Below are 20,206 nucleotides of genomic sequence, written 5' to 3' on the forward strand. Positions count from 1 at the left end.
CGCAGCAAACACATTACAAGATATGCTAGTCAGGGCTCCTTGCTGTCTATATTACTCAGTGGTTCGCAGCGTTCCTGCGATCACGCCCTCCCCCCCCCCCCCCCCCCCCCCCCCGCCTCGGCTTGCACAAGCGATGGCAGCGTTAGAAGACACGCCCACAGCACTCTCATTTATTTTTCCACGATCAACGCAATACCTTGCCTCACTGTTACACGACAACGTCAAATTATCGCGACTAACGCCAAGATAACGTCGATACCGAAAAGTGCAGCATTTCGACACAAATTCTAACATCAAATTTGAAATATTATCGCTTGCCAAGCTTCATAATTTGCAAAGTATCGCCCTTATACGGGCGAGAAGCCTCCGACAAAGTTTCTAGATTACCAAAGTGTGTCATCACTACTTTAACGTCCCAACGGTATCACCAACGCTATTGTTGCACACCCACACGTGACGTCAGATTTCAGATTTCTCGCCCGTAAGCGATCCCTTCCCGATATAGGAGCTTACATCCGGCACGTCGCGGAAATCGCGACAACTGGCTCGGAGAGTCTCGTGATACACCTTCCCGCATTGTGCGACATGCTACTCGCGATGCATCACACCCGCACCGTCGTACCTACCGAAGCAACTTCAGGAGGCCAGCGAAGGAATGTACAGAGAAGCCCCTTTTCGGCGGCTGGAGCCCGGGCGCCGATCAGTAGCATCGCCTGGAGGAGTCCGGGTACTTCTCCTTCAGCTCGAGCTTGAACTGGCGGAAGAGGACGCGGTTGCGCTCCTGGTCCGCATCCTTGTTGCGGTGGAAGGAGGCGGCCGTCTTGAGTCCCTGGTGCACGACAAACGCGTTGTTCAGCACCGAGAACTTGTAGCCGGACACGTGAAGCTCGCACACCTGCAGCGGCGAGAGAAAAGAGGAGGAGGGGGAGAGAAAGAAAGGGAAGCTCTGGTGAGCTGGTCCAGAAATATGATGTCGATCGCGAGCGTAATAACAGTACGCACATCATTGTGGTGAACCTGAGAAGAGCACAACACAAAGCTGAGCACAACTTGACCGAAGTTAAGAACAACTGAACACTAGAGGACAGACCGGAAAGAGGGTCTGAAGGGAATTAAACGTAACAGCAGCACAGTAAAAAAAAACTGAACAGCTAACCGAATAGAAAAAAAGGGACTGAGCAGAACAAAACACGAGAACAACGAACAGAAAAGAAATGGACACAATTCAAGAGAACGGGACAGCATAACGCAGAACTGAAGAGAACGCAGCTGAAAAGAACTTACAGCGAACTGAGAAGAATAGCACATAAAAGGGAAAAATTTGAGCGATTAAACCTTGATAGAATTCGACGGCAAAGAACAGTTGACTACATAGCTCAACAGGAACAAAGCACAGAACAATACAGAACACGACTGAATAGAGCTGATCAGAAGAGCACATAGAAGAGACACAGAACTAAGCCCCACAGAATCCAACACAAGCGAACTGAAGGCAACGGAGCCCATTACTGACTCAAACGACACTGTTATTTGATTCATCGTTGGCGTGCCTTGAGCGTCTCATTCCCTCCCCCCCCCCCCCCCAAAAAAAAAAAATTCGTTTGTTGTTTCTCTTGCGCTGCCTATCTCGCTTTGCCAATGGGAGTGTTTTCGACAAGCACTGCACATTCTATATTCCGGACTGGCGCCGCACGTTGCAAATATGAAAACAAGAAGCGATAGACACACACAAAAAAAGAAATTATGCGTTCTCGTTCTGGCTTGGGTCGACAGTTCCTGGGCACGACGTTATATATGTGCTTCCAAGTAAAGGGCAAGCTTATTTCTGAGGCAACGAAACTTGCACGCGCAGAGAAACGCGGCATTAATGCTTCTTTCAACGGGAAGATACTGCATGCGCAAGCATGCGTGCTGCCAGCGCATCGTTTGTTGCTGGGTCTAAACTGCACCCCCCCCCTCCCCCCCTCCTTGTATCTTGGAAGCATTTCGATGGAGTGCCGCCATAATGCAAGCGGTGACCATCGAGAAATAGCTCGACGCGTAAAGCACACTTGCCAGCGTAACCGAGAACTAGCCTGGAAAAGCGTGCAACGTTGCAGAACCTACTAGAGCTACCAAGGCACATACATAGAGAGATGTTGCAAGAATGCCTGTAGTTTCAGGTTACGAGTTGCGACGGCATCCTTACAGAGACGTCATCAGAGACATGTGCCAGCCCAGAATGGCTGATAAGCCGCTGTGACCGTACACAAGCTACCGATATTTCCAAACATACAAGGAGCTCCTGATGTGGAAATGGGCTGCGCAGAGCTGGGTCACCGAAATAGAAAGCCTTATAACAGCGTACGCAAAATTTAAACGTAGAGGCTTTACGCAGGTAAAAGAAATGTTCTCCTCAGTGAGTACGCTCCGCACATTATCGGGCTGCTGTCGATCGTCGGGTTCCTGTGGTGTCTGTGGCTTCGGCACATGCGCAGAGAGCCTAACGTGTCATGTATAACGTAAAGCTTAAGCTGTCTTACTAGATCGAACGACAGCGTTTTCGTGTGCTAAGAAACACGGCGGCATTCATGACTCTGGCTTCGATGCGACTATAGTTTCGATGGTTGTGCTCTCACTGTCGTAGATCGTCGTTAAGTGGTGAGTTGAGCTTTGGCTGTCGTTCGACTCTCCTCAATCACAGGGTTCGAGCGGCTAGCCGGCCCCGATGCGGAGATAGCTCGGAGATTTTGACGCCCGTAGGCTTAACTAGATGCGTCGGAGTGGAAACGGCAAGCTGAGTGCCAATGAGTTGTCTTGGCTCGGACAGTCATCGTGCAAGGAGCAAGGCGGCATCACGTTCGTTTATGCTCTCTCGGTTTGTGCCCTCACGAGAGACGAATAGGCCTTCAGGAGCTGCGCATGTACTGCTTCAGTTACTACAGATTGCGTGTCAGCAGGGAAAGAACATCAAGCAGCTTTGCCTTTTGGATGGAGCACCCCCAATCAGGCGCCGATCTGGCCTCGCTGATATTGCGGGCATTTCCCAGATTTTTATTGTTTTATTTTTTTCCCGCCTCTTTTGTGCATCAAAAGTCCAGATAAATTTCCTCGCTTCAATTTCGTTTTTTTTTTCTGTTGGAATGTAACGCGCAGCCCCTGACGAACGATTGGTTCGACACGGTCAGAAAATCTGAAAATCTGTAACGTCACGGGCAGCTTCAGGAGAAGCTGAGGGTAGCGTCGCCCCATGTCTTGTGTGTTTACGCTTTCTTTCTTGCAATATTTGGTCTACCCTCCCGGATAGACGGATTAATTCGCAATTATGTAAGTGTAACGTGTTAATCCGCGTTATACTTGTATTGAGGTTTCTCTTAAGTAACATCCTTCGGTAGTAAACGCTTCTGAGCTTACATGGAAAGATTGTTCTTATCTTTTGTAGCAGTTGACATCAAAAGCCGATTCATGTTTTTACCGTTCCTTTCAGTGTAGAAATGATTCTGGGGGTATGAAGTAACGAATCATTGCAGCGATCTGTTCTAAAATCCGTAAAAACGTTCTTTTTTTTTTAAGTGAAACTACATCTGTGTATTAGCACTTAGCATGTCATACAGTGTTTGTGTGTGTGCGTATTATTTCACTGACTTGACTGTCCGACGAGAGGTTTGTGTTAAATTACAGGAACTGAAGAACGTGCCGCTTTGCTGCTTCTTTTTTCATGTTAATATATGGTATGTTGAGCGACGTTTGCGAGATATGCTTTGTCCCTGGTACGTTTTCCTTACCATCTCATTTTATCATCCTTTCAGCAGTGAACAATATATTCCTTCTGCGCAGAGCCAGCAATACAACAGTTTCCAAGATTTCTAACTTCATCCAAATGAATCACTCACACCGACAGGCATTGTAAGAGCGCCAAGTAATCCCAAAAATTCGTCCCCTCGCGACAGGCTACGAGAATGACAGCGCAGTCTCGTCTTCGTGACGTCACTGGCTGCAGCGTCTGTGTAAATTTTGGGACGCTGCACCGTTTTCCCTCCGGCCCAGCGTTGGCTATACGAATGCCCGAAAGTCACTTCCAAAAACGAACGAACGATAGATTATGCACACCATTATGCAGCGTTTACGGCATCGTGTAATCTATTATTTTTTCTTTCTTTTAGAGATTTTGTGTGCAGTAGCCTTTTGAGGCTTGAACTGCCGCTAGCATACGATATCACTTTCTCTCCGTCGAAAGCAGAGACGCTAGAGGAAGAACACGCAGTTGAGGTCAGCGAGTGCATACACAATAGGTTGGCTGCGCTGAGTCGAACGTCGGTGATGTTTTATGCATTCCGTTGATATAGGCACTGGCGTCTAGCGCCACCCAAAGGGCGAGGTTATGCCTGAAGTGTGGCGAAACGCCCACACATTTGCACGAATAAACACCAAGACGTCCCGTAACATCAGTCATAGAACACGCTCGCTATTGCCCGGATCCCTGACCTATTGGGGATACTTGGATGAGATGCATACTGAGGGCTTAGTTTCTTGCTAGGCTCGGTGGCGGGGTCGAGAAGCAAAGACGCAGTTTGAGAAGCAAGGAACAAATTCAGTCACGATCGTGTGAACTCCTTTCTTTTGGAAGCTGGCCAGCGTTTAAAAGATGTGAACTCAGATCAGACGCAAGACTGATCGTTGAATGACTTGATATGCAGTCGCATTCTGCCTCATTACACCAGCCACTGAGAAAAACGAGAGGTCACTCCCGCAAACAAGTCCGCATCTGCAAAGCTTGAGAGCTCTCCACGAGGGCCTAAATTTGTACAAGCTTACTGCCCCTTCTGCATATACACCCCCCCCCCCCCCCCCCTTGCTCTCCCCAACCTTTCGAACATGAGACGAGAAACAATCCAAAATCCCAGTTCCTATCTAGATCCACCCATTTCAGTGAAGGGACTGCTGTCAAACGCAGCCATTACAAAACAACGCAAATTCCGCTGCCTTGGTTCTTCATTCGTTGTTTGCTTGACCAATAAACGGCGCACCTGTTGAGAGAATCCTAGTGATAAACATACACGTGATTACAAGAGAAGCCTGATACAGAACAACAAAGCCATCTACACAATCGCCTCGCTGCAAAAGTAAATAAATCGAGCACAGTGAGGAACCAATCTTTCCCCGCAGTTATTCTTCCTACGCTGATAACAAAAGCGCCACCGAAGAGATCGAGCTGCATTCGTGGCACCGTTAATGAACATACTATGAATCGCTGTCATTCTCCTCAGAAAGACCAGGACGTAACAGGGTGTGTCACCAGGGCCTGCGAGACGTCGCTCTTTCTGGCGAAACGTGCCAATGTAACCGAGAGAAATCTGACAAAGTGCAGACACGTCGCCTTGGGAGGAGCGCCTCAAGTTACAGGGCACGACTCCCGTACATTGAGTGACGGGAATTACGCAGAACTGACGGGCCTCTATAAATCTATATATATATATATATATATATATATATATATATATATATATATACATATATATATAATCGCCGCGGCTCGCATCTTTGCCGGCGTGGAGCTCTTTCTAATTTACTAGAAGGAAAAGTGGCGCTTCGCTGACGTTTCGTTACTGGGAGCGCCGTGATGCGGTAGCTTCGGATTGGCATCTTTCTCGGAGTTCCAAGACACCTCGAAGACGCGTCTGGTTATGGTGTATCCACACGACGGACGGCTCCGCGCAAATCTGTGCCGCGGACGCTTATTCCGCCACCCGCCCGGCTGCGAAGCGCGTCCAGACGACGGACGGACTGAGTAAACGACCGCGCCGGATAAATAAAGATGGCGGCTACGCCCGAAGCGACTGCCGTCCGCCTCGAACCTGTCAAGTCGTCGTCGTCCACTGTGTGGCCCGTAACTTTCAAACTGAAGATTGTATTTGGTTTAAATTTGTGTCCAGAAGCTTCGACAGCAATGTATTCGTGATGAGTGGACACCGTTTCCGAAAGCGATACTCAGATTCTCGGCGTGTAGGCTTAGAGTGGCTGTATTGGCTGAACGTGGCCTCGAAGATGTTGCGGCGGCCCGGGCGGATCTCAGTGGCCGTAAGTTAATATAATTGCTTGTTTTTACTCACTCTAGATGGCGCCATCGGTGTAACAAAGACTTTGTCATAGGTGTTTTCACTCTGAATGAAAATGGAGATCGAAAGCAAACGACGGTTGGCCGCAATGGCTGTTGTTTGTCCGAATCGGACACGAATGGTGTCAGCAGCGATGAAGCTGTTTCAGAAAGATCCCAAAGCCGCGCTTGTTGCCAGACTGTAGAGCATGCTAGGCTAAATCCGCAGCATTCGACCCCCAAAATCCGGATGCGAAAAATAGCTCGGCATTTTCCGTCCGTGGGGGTCGCGGACGACGCGCGGACGGCACAAATCCGTGACGCGTAGTCACGTGATGCGCAGTCCGTCGCGAAAAAGACGGATTTCGTCCGTCGTGTGGATCCACCATTAGCGGCGGTCCGTCTGTCGCAATGATTCATCTTTTACTAAAAAAGGCAGGTCAAATTACATTTTTTTTTCATTAGTGTGTTTCATTATATCATAATTTCATTCTAAGTATGCATTCTTTCTAAGAATTCATTGTTTGCGCGGAATTGTCTATATTGTAAGCTAATCTATACTCTAGGCAAGCCTTGCGAACCCCACATGCAGGAATTCCTACGGTGGTAGACGGCCCGTTTGAAAACTGCAATAGATGCTGGCGCCAGAGATAAACATGCAAGAAAGTCTATATTCGCCGCAGCTCGAGAAAGCAGGTCGATAAAAGCTGGCATCAGACGCAAATGAGGTAGTGTCATGGACACCATCACACTATGTCCTGTTCTATAAATCCGCCATGTTCCTTTCTTTATTTTTTTACTTTTGAGACAATGAGACAGCCACCATGTGAGCCAATCAGAGCCGAGAAGATGGCGAACTTGTCAATACGGCGGGTTTTACCGGCGTCCAGGACAGGAGCCATGTTGAGTCCGAGTTTTAGGTTTCACTTTACACCATATATAAACCCCGAAATTATCGTGAGCTGTTTTTTTGTGTGTGTTCGAGGAAACTTAACTGAACTATCACAATCGGCACTGTATTGTCCCGAGGCGTCGGTTTCAGCATCCCACTTCTAACCGCCGCTGTTACCTCTATGGCCACAACAACTACTACTGCGGTGTGCAATGCTAACATGTGTGTAAAATCTATGAAGCCCTCTGCACGCGAATTATCACCCTTCTTGCTCCATCCGTCACTCATTCGTTTTCATCTTTTCGGCACCACCCAGCACCTTGGTAATTCCGCCTGTTCTTTTTTTCTTTTTGCCCTTGTATACCCAAAACTCACACAAACTCATACCCATACCCCAAACTCACACAAACTCAAACCAGAAACGTACAAATCACATGGATTGCGGTCTCTAAGCCCCGATTTGTATCTGAAACTTTTAACGAAAGCGGGTGCGGGTCCGCCAACGAGAAGCGCACTCGGAACGGGCGAGGCTTGTCAGATGCGTCGACGTCACTTATTTTCGTTAGTAGCTATGTAGGATTTATTTGCCTAATCATCGCACAAACGAATTCCGCAGTTACATAAATCAGTTCAAAGGAGCTTCGTCATGTTAAGCCTTGACCTGCTTGCAGGCCAACGACCACAGCTCATCTCCTGCAAAGCGTGCTTTGCAGCACCGTCTCGTGCACAGAGGAAAACAAACTTTCTGCTAGAGTGGAGAGGGTGTGATGAAAAGAAAGAAAAGATGAAGCGCTTTGAGGAAACGAACCGGTGTGGTTACGTGTATGAAATTAGCGTAGGATCACCTACATGCATAAATAGCGAGAAAGAACAAGGAAAAAGTTCATTTCCAGCTACTAAAGTAAACGTTTGGGCCTGTTGATTGGTTACCCTGGCAGTATTTACAGTGCGGAGGAAACACGGGCAAAAAAAAGAAAAAAAACGAAAAACATCACGAGCAGCATTGCGCTACCAACATTCAAGTAACGGATAAAAAACAGCGACACTGTACTGCTTATTCCAACTGGAACCCCAGTCTCTTCTATCCCTTACCTATCCGGCCAATCAAAGCACTGACGGCAGTCCTTGGTGAGTGACGCTGACGTCACAGGGCGCGCACGAACCAATCGAACACCAAGTTTTGTCCAACGGCATCGAAAACAACAAAGAGAGGGGAATTTACTTAGAGAAAGGCAGAGACGTCGGCCTGAGATATAACTTGCTATAGCCTGGTACTTTGCACAGGATAAGAGATACGCAGGAAAAGAAAAAGAATGATGAATGACGACATAGATGAAGGTGGAGAGAAGGAGGTGCGTATATGCAAAGCCAAGTTGCGTCATTTTTTGCGAGGTTAGGGCTGTGGCTTCCAAGTCAGACGGCCCGTACTTAAACACCGTGAGTATAGTGCAGTGGCTTGAGAAAATGGGCATGTTCCTAGGAGACATCGCATTTGGGCCAATTTCTCCTTGCAACGACAGCCTCGTTATGGACTAATCTCCAGCTCGAAATAGCACAGCGAGATAGGGTGATCGCCGAAGTCGAAATTAACAGTCGAGTTTGGTTCGCAGGTGAGGCGGCGTCACAAGATTCACACAGATCGTGAGGTCGTTATATTGTCATAGGTGAACAACCAGAAAACGTGTAAGAACCCACAATGATGATACGATGAGACATTCCAGCTATTCCTGTGGCTACAACTGCGGTTTTACAGAGCCGTTACTGTATGTTTTTCTCATTCGCAGGCGAGGCAACTTACGCATGCGCGTCTGTCCACGCACTTGCGCGCATGTGCACCTGAGCTGCACGAAGCTTCGCGACAAGTTGGGCTCGATGGAGAATGGTAATGCCCGAGCTGCGCACAGGAAATGCGCAGAAGCTACAGCACGGAGAGGAGGAGGCAGCAGTAGCGAGCGATGAAGGGAGAATCTTGAGGGACGACTTTGCGAACGATGAAAGGACAATCTCCAGAAACAAAGAAAGGAAGAAAGAAAAAGAAAGAAAACGAAGACGCGAAAATGCGACCAAGAGAAACGCTAGCTCTAAGGCGCGCACGGTGACGCCTTCACAAAAACCCTCACGCAAGCTCGCGGAATGCGCCGGCCGGCGCCCCAACTTTATTGGATCACCTGTATCACTCGACGTTCTTTGAAGATAAAACGCAACACCCAGCTCGCATACGGGTAAGATCAAAAATGGGAACGCGGGAAAAGGGGCGAGCTTCAATGCAACGCCTGCGCATACACTAACGGTGTCTAACGGTATAAGTTGGGGGAAAAAAAGAAAGGTACCGTATTTCCCGCACTACAATCCACAGGAGAGTCTCTCGTTACATACATCTGCTTCAACGTGACTTGGGAAGACAAAGCGGTACAATAAAGAAAAACAGACAGAAAGTGCACACAACCACAAAGCGTTTTGTTGCACGTGCTCTGCTTTCCTGTCCCTCTTCGTTTTCTGAGCTGTTTGACCGTTACGATCTGTAGACACCAAGGTACAGCGTGCTGCACTGTTAAAGGGAACACTGTAAAGTGTTGCTTTTGCTTTGTTGATGCCCTATCTGCAAGTGCCGTCTCCAACTGCACCAATACACTGCACAAGTTGCAGAAAGGTAGCAGCGCCATCAACTACAAGTAGTTCACAGTCAAGGACTGTACATTCACCAAGAAAAAAAAAAAAGGTCAAGCGCTTTACAGTCATGCGCTTTTCTTCAACAGTGGGCTTCCAGTGCGCGTCTTCTTGCGTTAGGATATCTAAGGGGCACGGGCTATCAATCATCCTAACTATCGGTATGCGCCGTAACTCTCACTGTATTTTTGTACTTCCAATGCTTCCTTTTTTTTTCTGTTAGTAAAACGTCATGGCACTGAACATTAAGAGATATTAAACTATAAGACACGCCGTAGAGGACAGACTGCGGCATAGTAGTGACCACCCTGTGTTCTCTAACATGCAACCCAATCACGGTGCACGAGCTTATTTTTATTTATTATTTCGCCTCCATTGAAATGCGACCACACTGAAGCCAGGAATCGAATCCGGGACATCCTACTTAGCAGAGAAACGTCATCGCATCTTACTTGCGTTATCACAGGAAGAAGTAGAAGTAGGCTGATCGCGTAATCAGACGAAGTAATAATCAGCAGCTTGAACAACCGATTGATTCCAGGGCAAGACAAGGGCAGCCATAGGCGGCTCAGAATTAGACGTCATGGTGATAGCCCCTTGGTTTCTCTTGATTCTTATCGCTCACCGACCAGTGACAACCTCGACAGTGACAGTCCAACAGGCTGTGCACTACGTGAAGATAAATGTAATAGAAAACTTCCATTTTTTAGCCACAGCAGGCACCAAGCGGACTGCACAATCGGACGGGGAATACACTGCGGATATTACGGTATTCCGAGGTAAAAGAGCAGGGTGACGCTACAACGAGCGAGGAAGGCCAGGCGGCGAAGGGCGAGAAGGCGAAAGGTTCTGCGCCGTGTCACGCCGGGCAGGGCCCCGGAAATGCCTGCCGCTGCATACACGTATACTACAAGACGTCTACACGACGACGCAAAAAACAGCTTGCACGGTAATCGCGAACAACACCCACGCCAGCGATGCACGGTAACCCGAAATGCCTGCCGCTCCCCCCCCTCCCGCCTACACGCGCGCGCGCGCGCGCGCGCGCGCACACACACACACACACACACACACACACACACACACACACACACACACACACACACACACACACACACACACACACACACACACACACACACACACACACACACACACGCACACACGCACACGCACACGCACACACACACACACGTATAGTAGGCGTAAAACCCTTGCAAGGTGTCCAATATCGCATGAGCCGTGACATCCAAAGCGATAGAAAGATAACACAATACGCAGGGATGTAAAGAAACGCAGCGGCAGACGCGGCAAGAAGCTGCGAGAGCGTGAAGATGCCGAAACGAGCGTTACTGTCGTCGAAGTGACAAGAATACAAAAAAGGAAACGGTGATGGCTCGAACACGGTGCAAAAACACGGGAATAACGGTCGTGGGCAGACAAAGTAGTGTCGAAACTAAAGATTCCTTGTTACCTTCCTTTACTTTTCTGATCTTTTCTCTCTCATTCTTATTTTTGCTTATTTATTTTTCTGGCTAGAGAAAGGTTATTTGCTCTCCTGGCTAGCAAGCAGGTGGTAGGACAAAGCGGCGTCTAGGCGCTGCACGTCTGCCCGCAGCTTTGGGCGTAGCCGCCTTCGTCCGTTGAAAGATCAGACGCCGCTGAGGCGGGTATTGCGAAACTTGTTTCGTGGAGGATGGCCGCGGCTAGACAGCTCGCAAACGACCCCCATGGTCCGAGGCTTCGAATTTAGTGCGAGCTGGACGTTCTCAACTGCTCTGTCGCATCGCGCAGTTCTATTTGCGAGTAAAAGAAAATGAGGACGAGATGTGTGAAGCACCGAAAATACAAAGCACCCATGCGAAGCAGCTCGAAAGCCTGTTCAAAGCAATACGCGTGACCCTTCAAACAGCAGAGCGCTACGGAATTTTTGTGTTTCCCCACCAATAGCCCGCCCAGCAACCTCCACCACACGAATTCGCTGTTTTACGATTTATCGATATTATCGATTACTAAACTGTTCGCACAATTCACTGATCGGCAGACACACATAAATCGAAATCGGCGTGCTCCCTAGTCGCTTACTAATAAGTTTGACTGATTGATCCCGCAGAAAGAAGTGACCGGAGAGAACCGCCTGAGTTGTATCTGTGTTTTTCTGGTTTTTCCCGAGATTTCTGCCATCAGTGACAAGAGTACTGGGAGAAGTCGAGCTCCACGATGGAGGACGGAAACCCCGTCCAGCGACCAGGCCCTCAACGAGCACCTGATTATGCCTTCAGAGTGAGTGACCGCTTCGACGCCAGGAGTGCTGCCGGTTGAGGAATCTGATGGCTGCCCTATCGTACGGGTTTGGACAATGGTTTCACCTCCATCAGCGCCAAGCCGCCGTTTGAAGAGATACATTTTATTTATTCATTTATTTATTATTTACTTACCTTTTATTTATTTATTATTTATTTATTATTAATTTATTAGTCATTTATTTATTTATTTACTCAAATTACCTTACAGGCCCTTTGAAGGGCATTGAGTAAGGGGGCAACAGTAATTACATGACAAAAATACCAAAGTGCGACAACGTTATACAACATTAACACGCAACGAATTCCAGTTATCACGGAATGTTTCGAGATTGATAAGAAGTTAAGAAGAAGATCACCGACTGGTCACCCCGCATCAATAAAGGCGCTTAGCAAGCGGCCATACATTGTTGCATACGTGCCAACAACGACCACAGACAACCTAAATCTCGGTGAATAGGCTGAGACTGTCGGAACATTTCGAGCGAATCGCCTCTAGCCAAGTTGGGGAATTGAGCCTAAACGCTCAAAAGAACATCTTTATTTTAGGTGCAGATCAAAACACAGACCATACTGGACCCACTGAAACCAATCACTCAGTTGGAAAGCACCCCTGTTGGCGCATTCTCCTCGCAAGACAAGGAAACGACAATAGGCAGCATTTATGATGTGGGCAACCAGATCCCAGTCACTGACTTCGCGAAACTACTGTCATCTTCGGCTCCTGTGGTAGACTTTCACCGCTTTAGGCGGTCCCAATGTGTGAAAGTAAATGTTTTGAGTCAGAAACGTTGCCTAGACATGTCAAGGTTGGATGTGTGAGGCGTTTGGTACGTCCTTAAGTGCCGACACCATTACACAGTCCCAAGTATAAGAAATTGACCAAACTGACCAAAATGACCAAACATGACCAAACTAAACAGACACAATCGGAGACGCTTTTGTGCAAGGCTTGACGTGCATAAACCATTAGCCAAAATCTGGCGCGTTAATAGAGTCATCCGCACACAGCCGCAGTAGATCTATCCACTCGCTGCACTTGCGTTGCACGAACACAATATCGCTGCGTGAAGTTGCCGAGAAATGCTGTCCACTTCTCTCTAAAGGAGGACTTTCGCCACAAAATGTCACTTTACTCCCTTGCCCACCGCAATAGGCCGTTCTTCTGTAGGATCCGCCTTTCTCCTCAGAGGAGCTGGCAGCAGCTATTGGTGATGCAAACAAGAGCTCAACAGCAGGTTACGCGGCCTCAGCTGCCGGGCCACTACCGAACTCTCACCGAACCTCGGCTCCATGAGCTATCAGAGAACTACAATTCGCGGACGAGCTGTGAGACCCCTGGAGATTGGGGAAAAGTATTTCCTTTCTCAAGCCCGGAAAGCTACTTACTAACTACTAACTAATTATTAGCATGCGTAATGCGAAGGTCGTGGGATCGTTCCCCACCTGCGGAAAGTGGTTTTGTCATCCACTTTCATTTCCATTAATTTATCGTTTCTTTATTTCAAGTAATTTCCCTTATGTTGTCCTTGGTGTCAGTGTTGGTTGGCTTCTTATGATATTACTAACTATGCGTCATTCAGGCCTATAGCCTCGCGCATCTGCATAAAAGAACCGATGGAGAATATTATTTATTAAAGAATGTCAAGATTCTTAGAAAGTAGACATGCATATCTACTAGAAATCAATATATTTCGTTCGAATTGGTCCGTAATCGACAATATTATCAATCTTATGTCATCGCTCGTAGAGGAACTCAACTTGATAAACATTTGCCGTTTTTCTTTTAGCTATAAAGGATGCATTTGACTCGGTCTTTGAGAGCGCATTCCTTGAAGCTTTGTGCGGACTAAGTCTTGGAAGACGACTGTGCAGACGGATAGCGAATTGTCTACAAGGACGACATTTATTTATGAGCACTCCGAAAGGCTCTAGTTCATATTAAGCTGTTCAGAAAAAAAAAAAAAAACTGGCGCAGGGTGCAGTATTAAGCATCTTATTACTAAATTCCTCTTATCCAGCTGACAACTGTCGTGCTACATGGTGTTCCTATCGCGTTGCATGTCATATATATGTCAGCGGACCACATCTGCATTTTGATAGCGTGGAGTTCGCGCTACAACACCTAACAGCGACTACAGAAGGTACTGGCCAAGATATCGGCTTAATTGAGACGCAGAGGCCTTCGTCTCTCCGCAAACAAAAGTGTTACAATGGCACATGGATCGGTCCCCACTGGCACTCGGTGGGAGGGTACTTCCATACAGGAAAACTTCATGGGCCCCTGGGTGTAGTGGTCGACAGGAACCTGACTTGGTCACCGCTGGTAAAGAAGCTGTGCGGTGTTAGGAATGGCCAGCTGCAGTGCAAGTTTTGCCAACCAGTTGCGACTGTGGAAGCAACATCTCGGGAGCATCGCCGCCAACCTCTAGCCACGGCGTGGCGAAGTGGACTTTGTGTCGATATCAATACGCGCATCCTCCACTCTCCGTCGGTTCAGCTAGGAGCCGTTGTGACGGAATGAGTTCGGCGGGCCAACTATTGTTACCAAACTCCCCAACGCAAACCTGATCTGCTACGGGTGCGCGAGCTGCCGCGGGAACGCCGTTTTGCGCTCCTTCCCACGCCCCGACCAAGACGCAAGACAACGCGCTACCCGGAACGGCTCCGAGTTCTATGAAATTCGCGTGGTGTCGGTTTCGGACCGTAAACACGTGTGTGTGTGTGTGTGCATGTGTGTGTGTAAACTGTCCTGCGAAGAGGCGGATAGTTTGCGATGACTAAACGAACGTTCGCATCACCTTGTATCGCGGGAGGACCGAGTGTTTAAAAACTGCTGTTGTGCGGATGCTCGACAGACTTCTCTTAAGCATTCATGTTGGACTGAGACTCTCTCTCAAGCAGTCATGTTAGACTGATGTACTTTCTCAAACAGTCATGTTAGACTGATATAAATACTGTAAATAAACCATTTCTCGTTCTCGATGAGAAGCAGTGCTTCCCTTCATCAACGTCCTCAGCGTGGATAAGTTGGAGGACGGCATGGGCCAGCTACCTTCGAATTCATGCCGGACTCCAATCTTGACAACGGATCACGAGCGATGGGATTGAGCCCCAAATCCTGGCAGCGGAAAGGTCTCAGCAGTAGGCCAAATATTCACATACATAATTGGATCGCAGTGATGCAACAACGGCCGGTCAATGGTGGTTATTCATAAAGATTATGTAGATGGTACATTCCATTAATTCCTGCCCAATTTTCCCCCCAGCGAATTTCTACCCTATCGCGAGTATACGAACGCAGGAATCAGCACGTAATAATTTTTCTGAGACTGTGCCTCGGCCTTGCAGAAGGTTCGTCACGCCTGGGAACTGCGGCAGAGGCGTGATGCTTACCACTTAACGGTGTTAAAGGTCACACGAAACACTTCGTATTCATCTGCGCCACGTTCTTGACGCCAAGACGCATTTCCTATGCGCCCACATTGTTACAACGGGAACCAACATGCTCCAGCTTTTGGACAGGCTGTCGAAAATTACATCTCCGTGCGCCTTCCTAGACAGGCAACACACCTCATACCATCGAATTTTTCCCCTTGGACACTCTCACCTCTTTATTAGGCTACAAAAAAAAATTAATTCTGACATTTTACGTGACAAAACTACGATTTGATTATGAGGCCCGCCGTAGTGGGGAGAGGGGGAACTCCGGGTTAGTTTCAGCCACTGAGGTTTCTTTAACGTGCACCCAATGCACGGGATACACAAACGTCTCTCTCTCTCTCTCTCTCTCTCTGTTCTTTTTTTCTTTCTTTTGACCGCCAACAATATTCGACCGGGCCGCTGGGATTCGATCCCGCGTCCTCGGACTTATCGGCGCAATGCCACCACGACGATTTCACCCACATTATTTCAGTGTTCAGTGACTGTGTTTATAACACTCCGAAAGACACAGTGGCTGATGAGGCGCTTAGTAAAGCCCGAACTTTTCGTAAAATTAGTTTGTGTCGCTTTTCTTTTTTTTTGCTTGTATGTCCGGTCTCTGTGGCTGTCTTTATTCTATAAAGACAGCCACAGTATATTAGTATATTCTTACCTGCTAAGCCAATCGCTTTACTGCGTAACCACAGGCCGTGAATGTTCACTTATCGATCACTGTGTAACAATGCAAACGCACCATCCTACTGTCCGCCCGGCTAGATTGCGCTCAGCTTCGAAACGCGACCTGACGGAACGACCCGAGTGGTCGTTTACACGCATTTGGCGGGGTGATGACGTTTAGGTTTCACGGAATTTAAAAAAAAAAATCGCTTGATTCAGATAACATAGTTGTAGTCTTTCAGCTGGAGGATTCAGAGAGGGGCACATCACTTTTGAGAAATCGAAATCCATATGCATCTAATTAAAAAAGTTCAATACTCAATTTTTTTTAATTACCACTTGACGGCAAATACTGCAACTTACGAATCGTAGCCGGTTAGTTCGCAAGGCGTATTACATTGGAATGAATTTCCAGAATTGCCTCTCCTCTCTCTCTCTCTCTCTCTCTCCAGAATTAATAACAGTTTGGAGATATGCGGCATGAAACTCTCCGTAAAGATACACGGTTGTTCGACTTAGTTTCCTTCTTTTCTTTTTTGTTAACAAAGCGCTCCTTTATGAATTGAAGCACGAAATTGGCTGGCAAGCCCATGCATTTCGTCCCACGATTTGGAAAATAATTGTACCGAAAGTGGTGTCACCCTCGAGGTTCATTTCACGTGGATACGTCTGCCGCATTCACCGCCTAAACTTTCTAAATTGCAATATGTGCCGTAAAGTAGTTATTCCAAGGTTAATTATTGACTTTTTGTTAATTAGTTGAATGCGTCTTTCGATTTCTTGTGCCAGTAATATCCGCCCCTTTGAGTAATCCAGCTCAAGGACAGGAATTATGCTATCTGCCACAAGCAATTTTTCCGAAATTTCGTAAAACTTAAAAATGACCACACCGTCTACGCCATTGACAGGCTGAAGAAGAAACTGTCGACTTAGTCGTTTCTTCTTTTATTTTTTTTTTTTTTTGCACCTTCTCCCATTGATAGAAAAGAAATTCGCTAAGCCGTAGGAATATTTTTTATTTATTTATTTATTTATTTATTTATTTATTTATTTAATAGTTTACAGGCCCTATGGGGGCATTGTGTAAGGGGGGTTACAAAATCAAAGCAAAAAAAGAAAAAGAGTAAGCAGCCTTCTGAAATCTAATACAAAAGATACGCCTCAATACAGGGCCGGTATTTTGTAGCGATGCCTTTTCCGATTCTATGCCTTTTCAGGCTTTTCGCGCTTGGCCACTGGTCAGAGCGACGGTCTGCCCACATTATCAACGCGATCAGGCGGCCGTGTGTGGTGGATGATAAGAATAGCATAGAATAAGGCATAAGGCATCGCTACAAAAGAGCGGCCCAGGGCTCATCAACATTACTACCAAGATCAAAACATGAAAACGGAAATACTCAAGCAATGAAAGGCCACAGAGGTACACTTAACGAAATAACACGAGTAAAACGAGTAAAGGAGTGACACGAGTTTTTATCAGTATATTAGGTAAATCGAGCTGGTTAGCACATAGGCACAGACGTCATGCATACGGCTAACTGCGAAGCATTGAAGCAAATAACACCTCCTTAAAAAAATGTAATTATCGGGCTGCCGTGTCCTAAGGGTTCAGGCAGTGTCTAGCGGCGCGTGCCACAAACATTTGGCGCTTTACGTAAGGCGATACGAAACTACCGGCGTTCGCGCCCCCGTTGCGCAAGCAAATTTACCCCGGCAGCATTATGCAATGTTTCGAGCGCGCCGCACAGTATAGCAGACGATACGACGCGAGTGCCGCCTTTCGCTCTCAACCATGGGCTCCGAGACCGAGCGGTGAAGTGCGCCCGACTCTCGGAGGCCACGCGACAGCGCGAGTGGTTTGTTTCTTCCTTTCTCTTTTTTTTTTTTTTTCCGGAGGTCGTATCTAGCGCTCGCGGAGCGTGGCCGCGTAACCCTACTGAACTTGAAGGAAAGCGCGCTAAAAACGGGACGGTGACGAGAGAAGACGAACGCGGCGCTGACTAACAACCAATTTTTTTTTTTTATATTGCCTGTCGACGTCAATTAGAACGTAAGCACGATCAGTACAAAAGAAAGAAAGGGGAAGAAAAAAGGAGAAGAGAGAGATACAAAGAAGAAGCAAGCGCATAGGACGTCCCCGAACCATGACGTGCCCGCCGGCCCGGTCACCCACTTTCCCCGAGCGCCCGTATCGAACTACATTTTGGCGGCCACCCCCACAGCGTTTCGCGAAGTGCGTCTTTTGCGGAGCGATCGTTGAACCGCACAAACGAAGGGGCCATCGGCGTCACGGTCGCGTCAACGGGTGGGGGTGGAGAGGAGGAGTGCAGAATGTCGCGCCGTGTGCCAACGGCCCTGAGTCAGACGGGCGAGGGTAAACTCGAGCTCGCCCGCCACCTCCTCGGGCGACCCGGTGACGTCACCGGGCCGCAAAGAGGAGGAGGAGGAGGAGGATTCGCCGGCTGGGCCGGAGAGCCGTATATGTCCCTGGGCCAGCTTCTTGGTGCCGTGCGCCGAAGTGTTAGAAAAATCGCAGGTCCGCCAGCGGACCCACAGCAAACGCTCACTGGGCTCTCTGCAGTGAACTTGCCTGTCTCCCAGACCTACCGGCCGCCCCACTCCTCCGAGATGCCTTTCACCCCGGCCGTCGAGCATGCCAAGTGCCCAAAGTGCGGCCGTTCCGTCTACGCGGCCGAGGAGATGCTGGCCGCCGGCAGCAAGTGGCACAAGGTCTGCTTCGTCTGCGGACTCTGCCGCAAGCGGCTCGACAGCACCAACGTGGGCGAGCACGCGGGCGAGCTGTTCTGCAAGCAGTGCTACGGCCGAAAGTTCGGACCCAAGGGCTACGGCTTCGGCGCGGGCGCCGGCTGCCTGACCATGGACAAGGGCGAGCACCTGGGAAACACCGAGTGTGCCATGAGCAACAGGCCGCACGACCCCATCTACGGCTGAATGGGACGGTGCTTGCGAAGTCGGCGACGGAACATCCAGTGATGTACTTGCGGAGCCTGTTCTTTTTTTTTTTCTCCACGTTCTCACATCCGACAACTATCCGCGGAGTGCCCAATGAGAAAGCTTCAAACCTGCAGCACTTCGAGAATGGAACTCTTGAACATACTGCCTCTCATTTAGCAAACAAGACAAAATAGAGCCGCGACAAAAAATTTAAGAAGTCTCGTTTCTTCCCTCGTTTTCTTTTTCGTTTCTTCCTGTGAAAGCATCAGTCATTTAACAACGCTGATACGTTGATAAATGAAGGCACGCTGAAGGTGTAGATGAATGCGGCGAAAATTATGTCAAGGTGCCTACACTATCGCTACAGCACAACGAAATCGTGTACTTATCCATGTACGTGACATACCATTGTCAACGGTGATCTCCTATGTTACATTGTTTTGTTTTGTTTTTGTTTTTCATTGATTGTTCTCGCAGTATTCCAGTACACATGTTTACGTCGATACGCAATAAAAGTTGTTTGTTATTCAGCACCGTGCGTTTCTCCTCTCGTTAGCGTCCTGTCCTTGGCGCTCTTTCCTTCGAGTTCGGAAGACAGCGCTAAACGATGGACCAATTAGCCAGTCTTGCAGGTTTTTCGTTTCATTCATTCATTCATTCATTCTTTCGCAACCTTTTCTGCTTGATGGGTAATTGTTCCAAGCGTTAACAAACGTGTAAAGCTGCTTTTCTAGAATCACGTTCTTCTTTTACTATTTCCTTTATTATTCCTTTCTTTCTTCCTTTCTTTCTTTCTTTCTTTCTTTCTTTCTTTTTTTCTACAGTGCTACTACTCGGCACCCGGCTCACCGCATCAGCCAGAACGTCACGCTCCGGCATGTATACTGCGGCAATAGTCACGTGGATGCTTCGTTAAATACAACGCCTCAAGAACGTTTCTCTTCCGTTTTACCTTCGCCTCGCAGCCCGGTCGCCTTCGTCGCAGCACGCAGAGTCATTGCGGGGAAGCCGGATATCTTTTGCGTGGTCACGCGCGGCTGTCGTGGCAGTATGGAGAAACTCTAGGGCTCCTTGACAGCATCTCTCTCTCTCTCTCTCTCTCTCTCTCTCTCTCTCTCTCTAGTATACGTTTTCCTTCGCGGTATATTCCGGTTGTGCTTCTGACAATTTCGTGCGTTATTCTTTTGCCTCAACCTGCATTTTTTCCCCTTCCAA

The 20,206-nt window shown here is 48.1% G+C and overlaps 2 protein-coding genes across 2 annotated transcripts in view; one reads left to right on the forward strand and one right to left on the reverse strand.

The window, feature by feature from the left end:
* LOC126533728 (beta-1,4-glucuronyltransferase 1-like) overlaps positions 1–20,206 on the reverse strand; it is a 350,896-nt gene that overhangs the window by 38,151 nt on the left and 292,539 nt on the right. Inside the window, exon 7 of the mRNA XM_050180918.3 lies at positions 627–895. Coding sequence (XP_050036875.1) covers positions 701–895 — 195 coding nt within the window. The 3' untranslated portion in view covers positions 627–700. The remainder of the gene's footprint in view (positions 1–626; positions 896–20,206) is intronic.
* LOC126533733 (uncharacterized) lies at positions 18,296–19,524 on the forward strand. Its single transcript, XM_050180923.3, has one exon. It carries the CDS (start codon positions 18,368–18,370, stop codon positions 18,986–18,988), a length of 621 nt encoding a protein of 206 aa, XP_050036880.2. The 5' UTR covers positions 18,296–18,367; the 3' UTR covers positions 18,989–19,524.

This window comes from Dermacentor andersoni, chromosome 7 (genome assembly GCF_023375885.2).
Source record: "Dermacentor andersoni chromosome 7, qqDerAnde1_hic_scaffold, whole genome shotgun sequence".
Classification (NCBI taxonomy): domain Eukaryota; kingdom Metazoa; phylum Arthropoda; class Arachnida; order Ixodida; family Ixodidae; genus Dermacentor; species Dermacentor andersoni.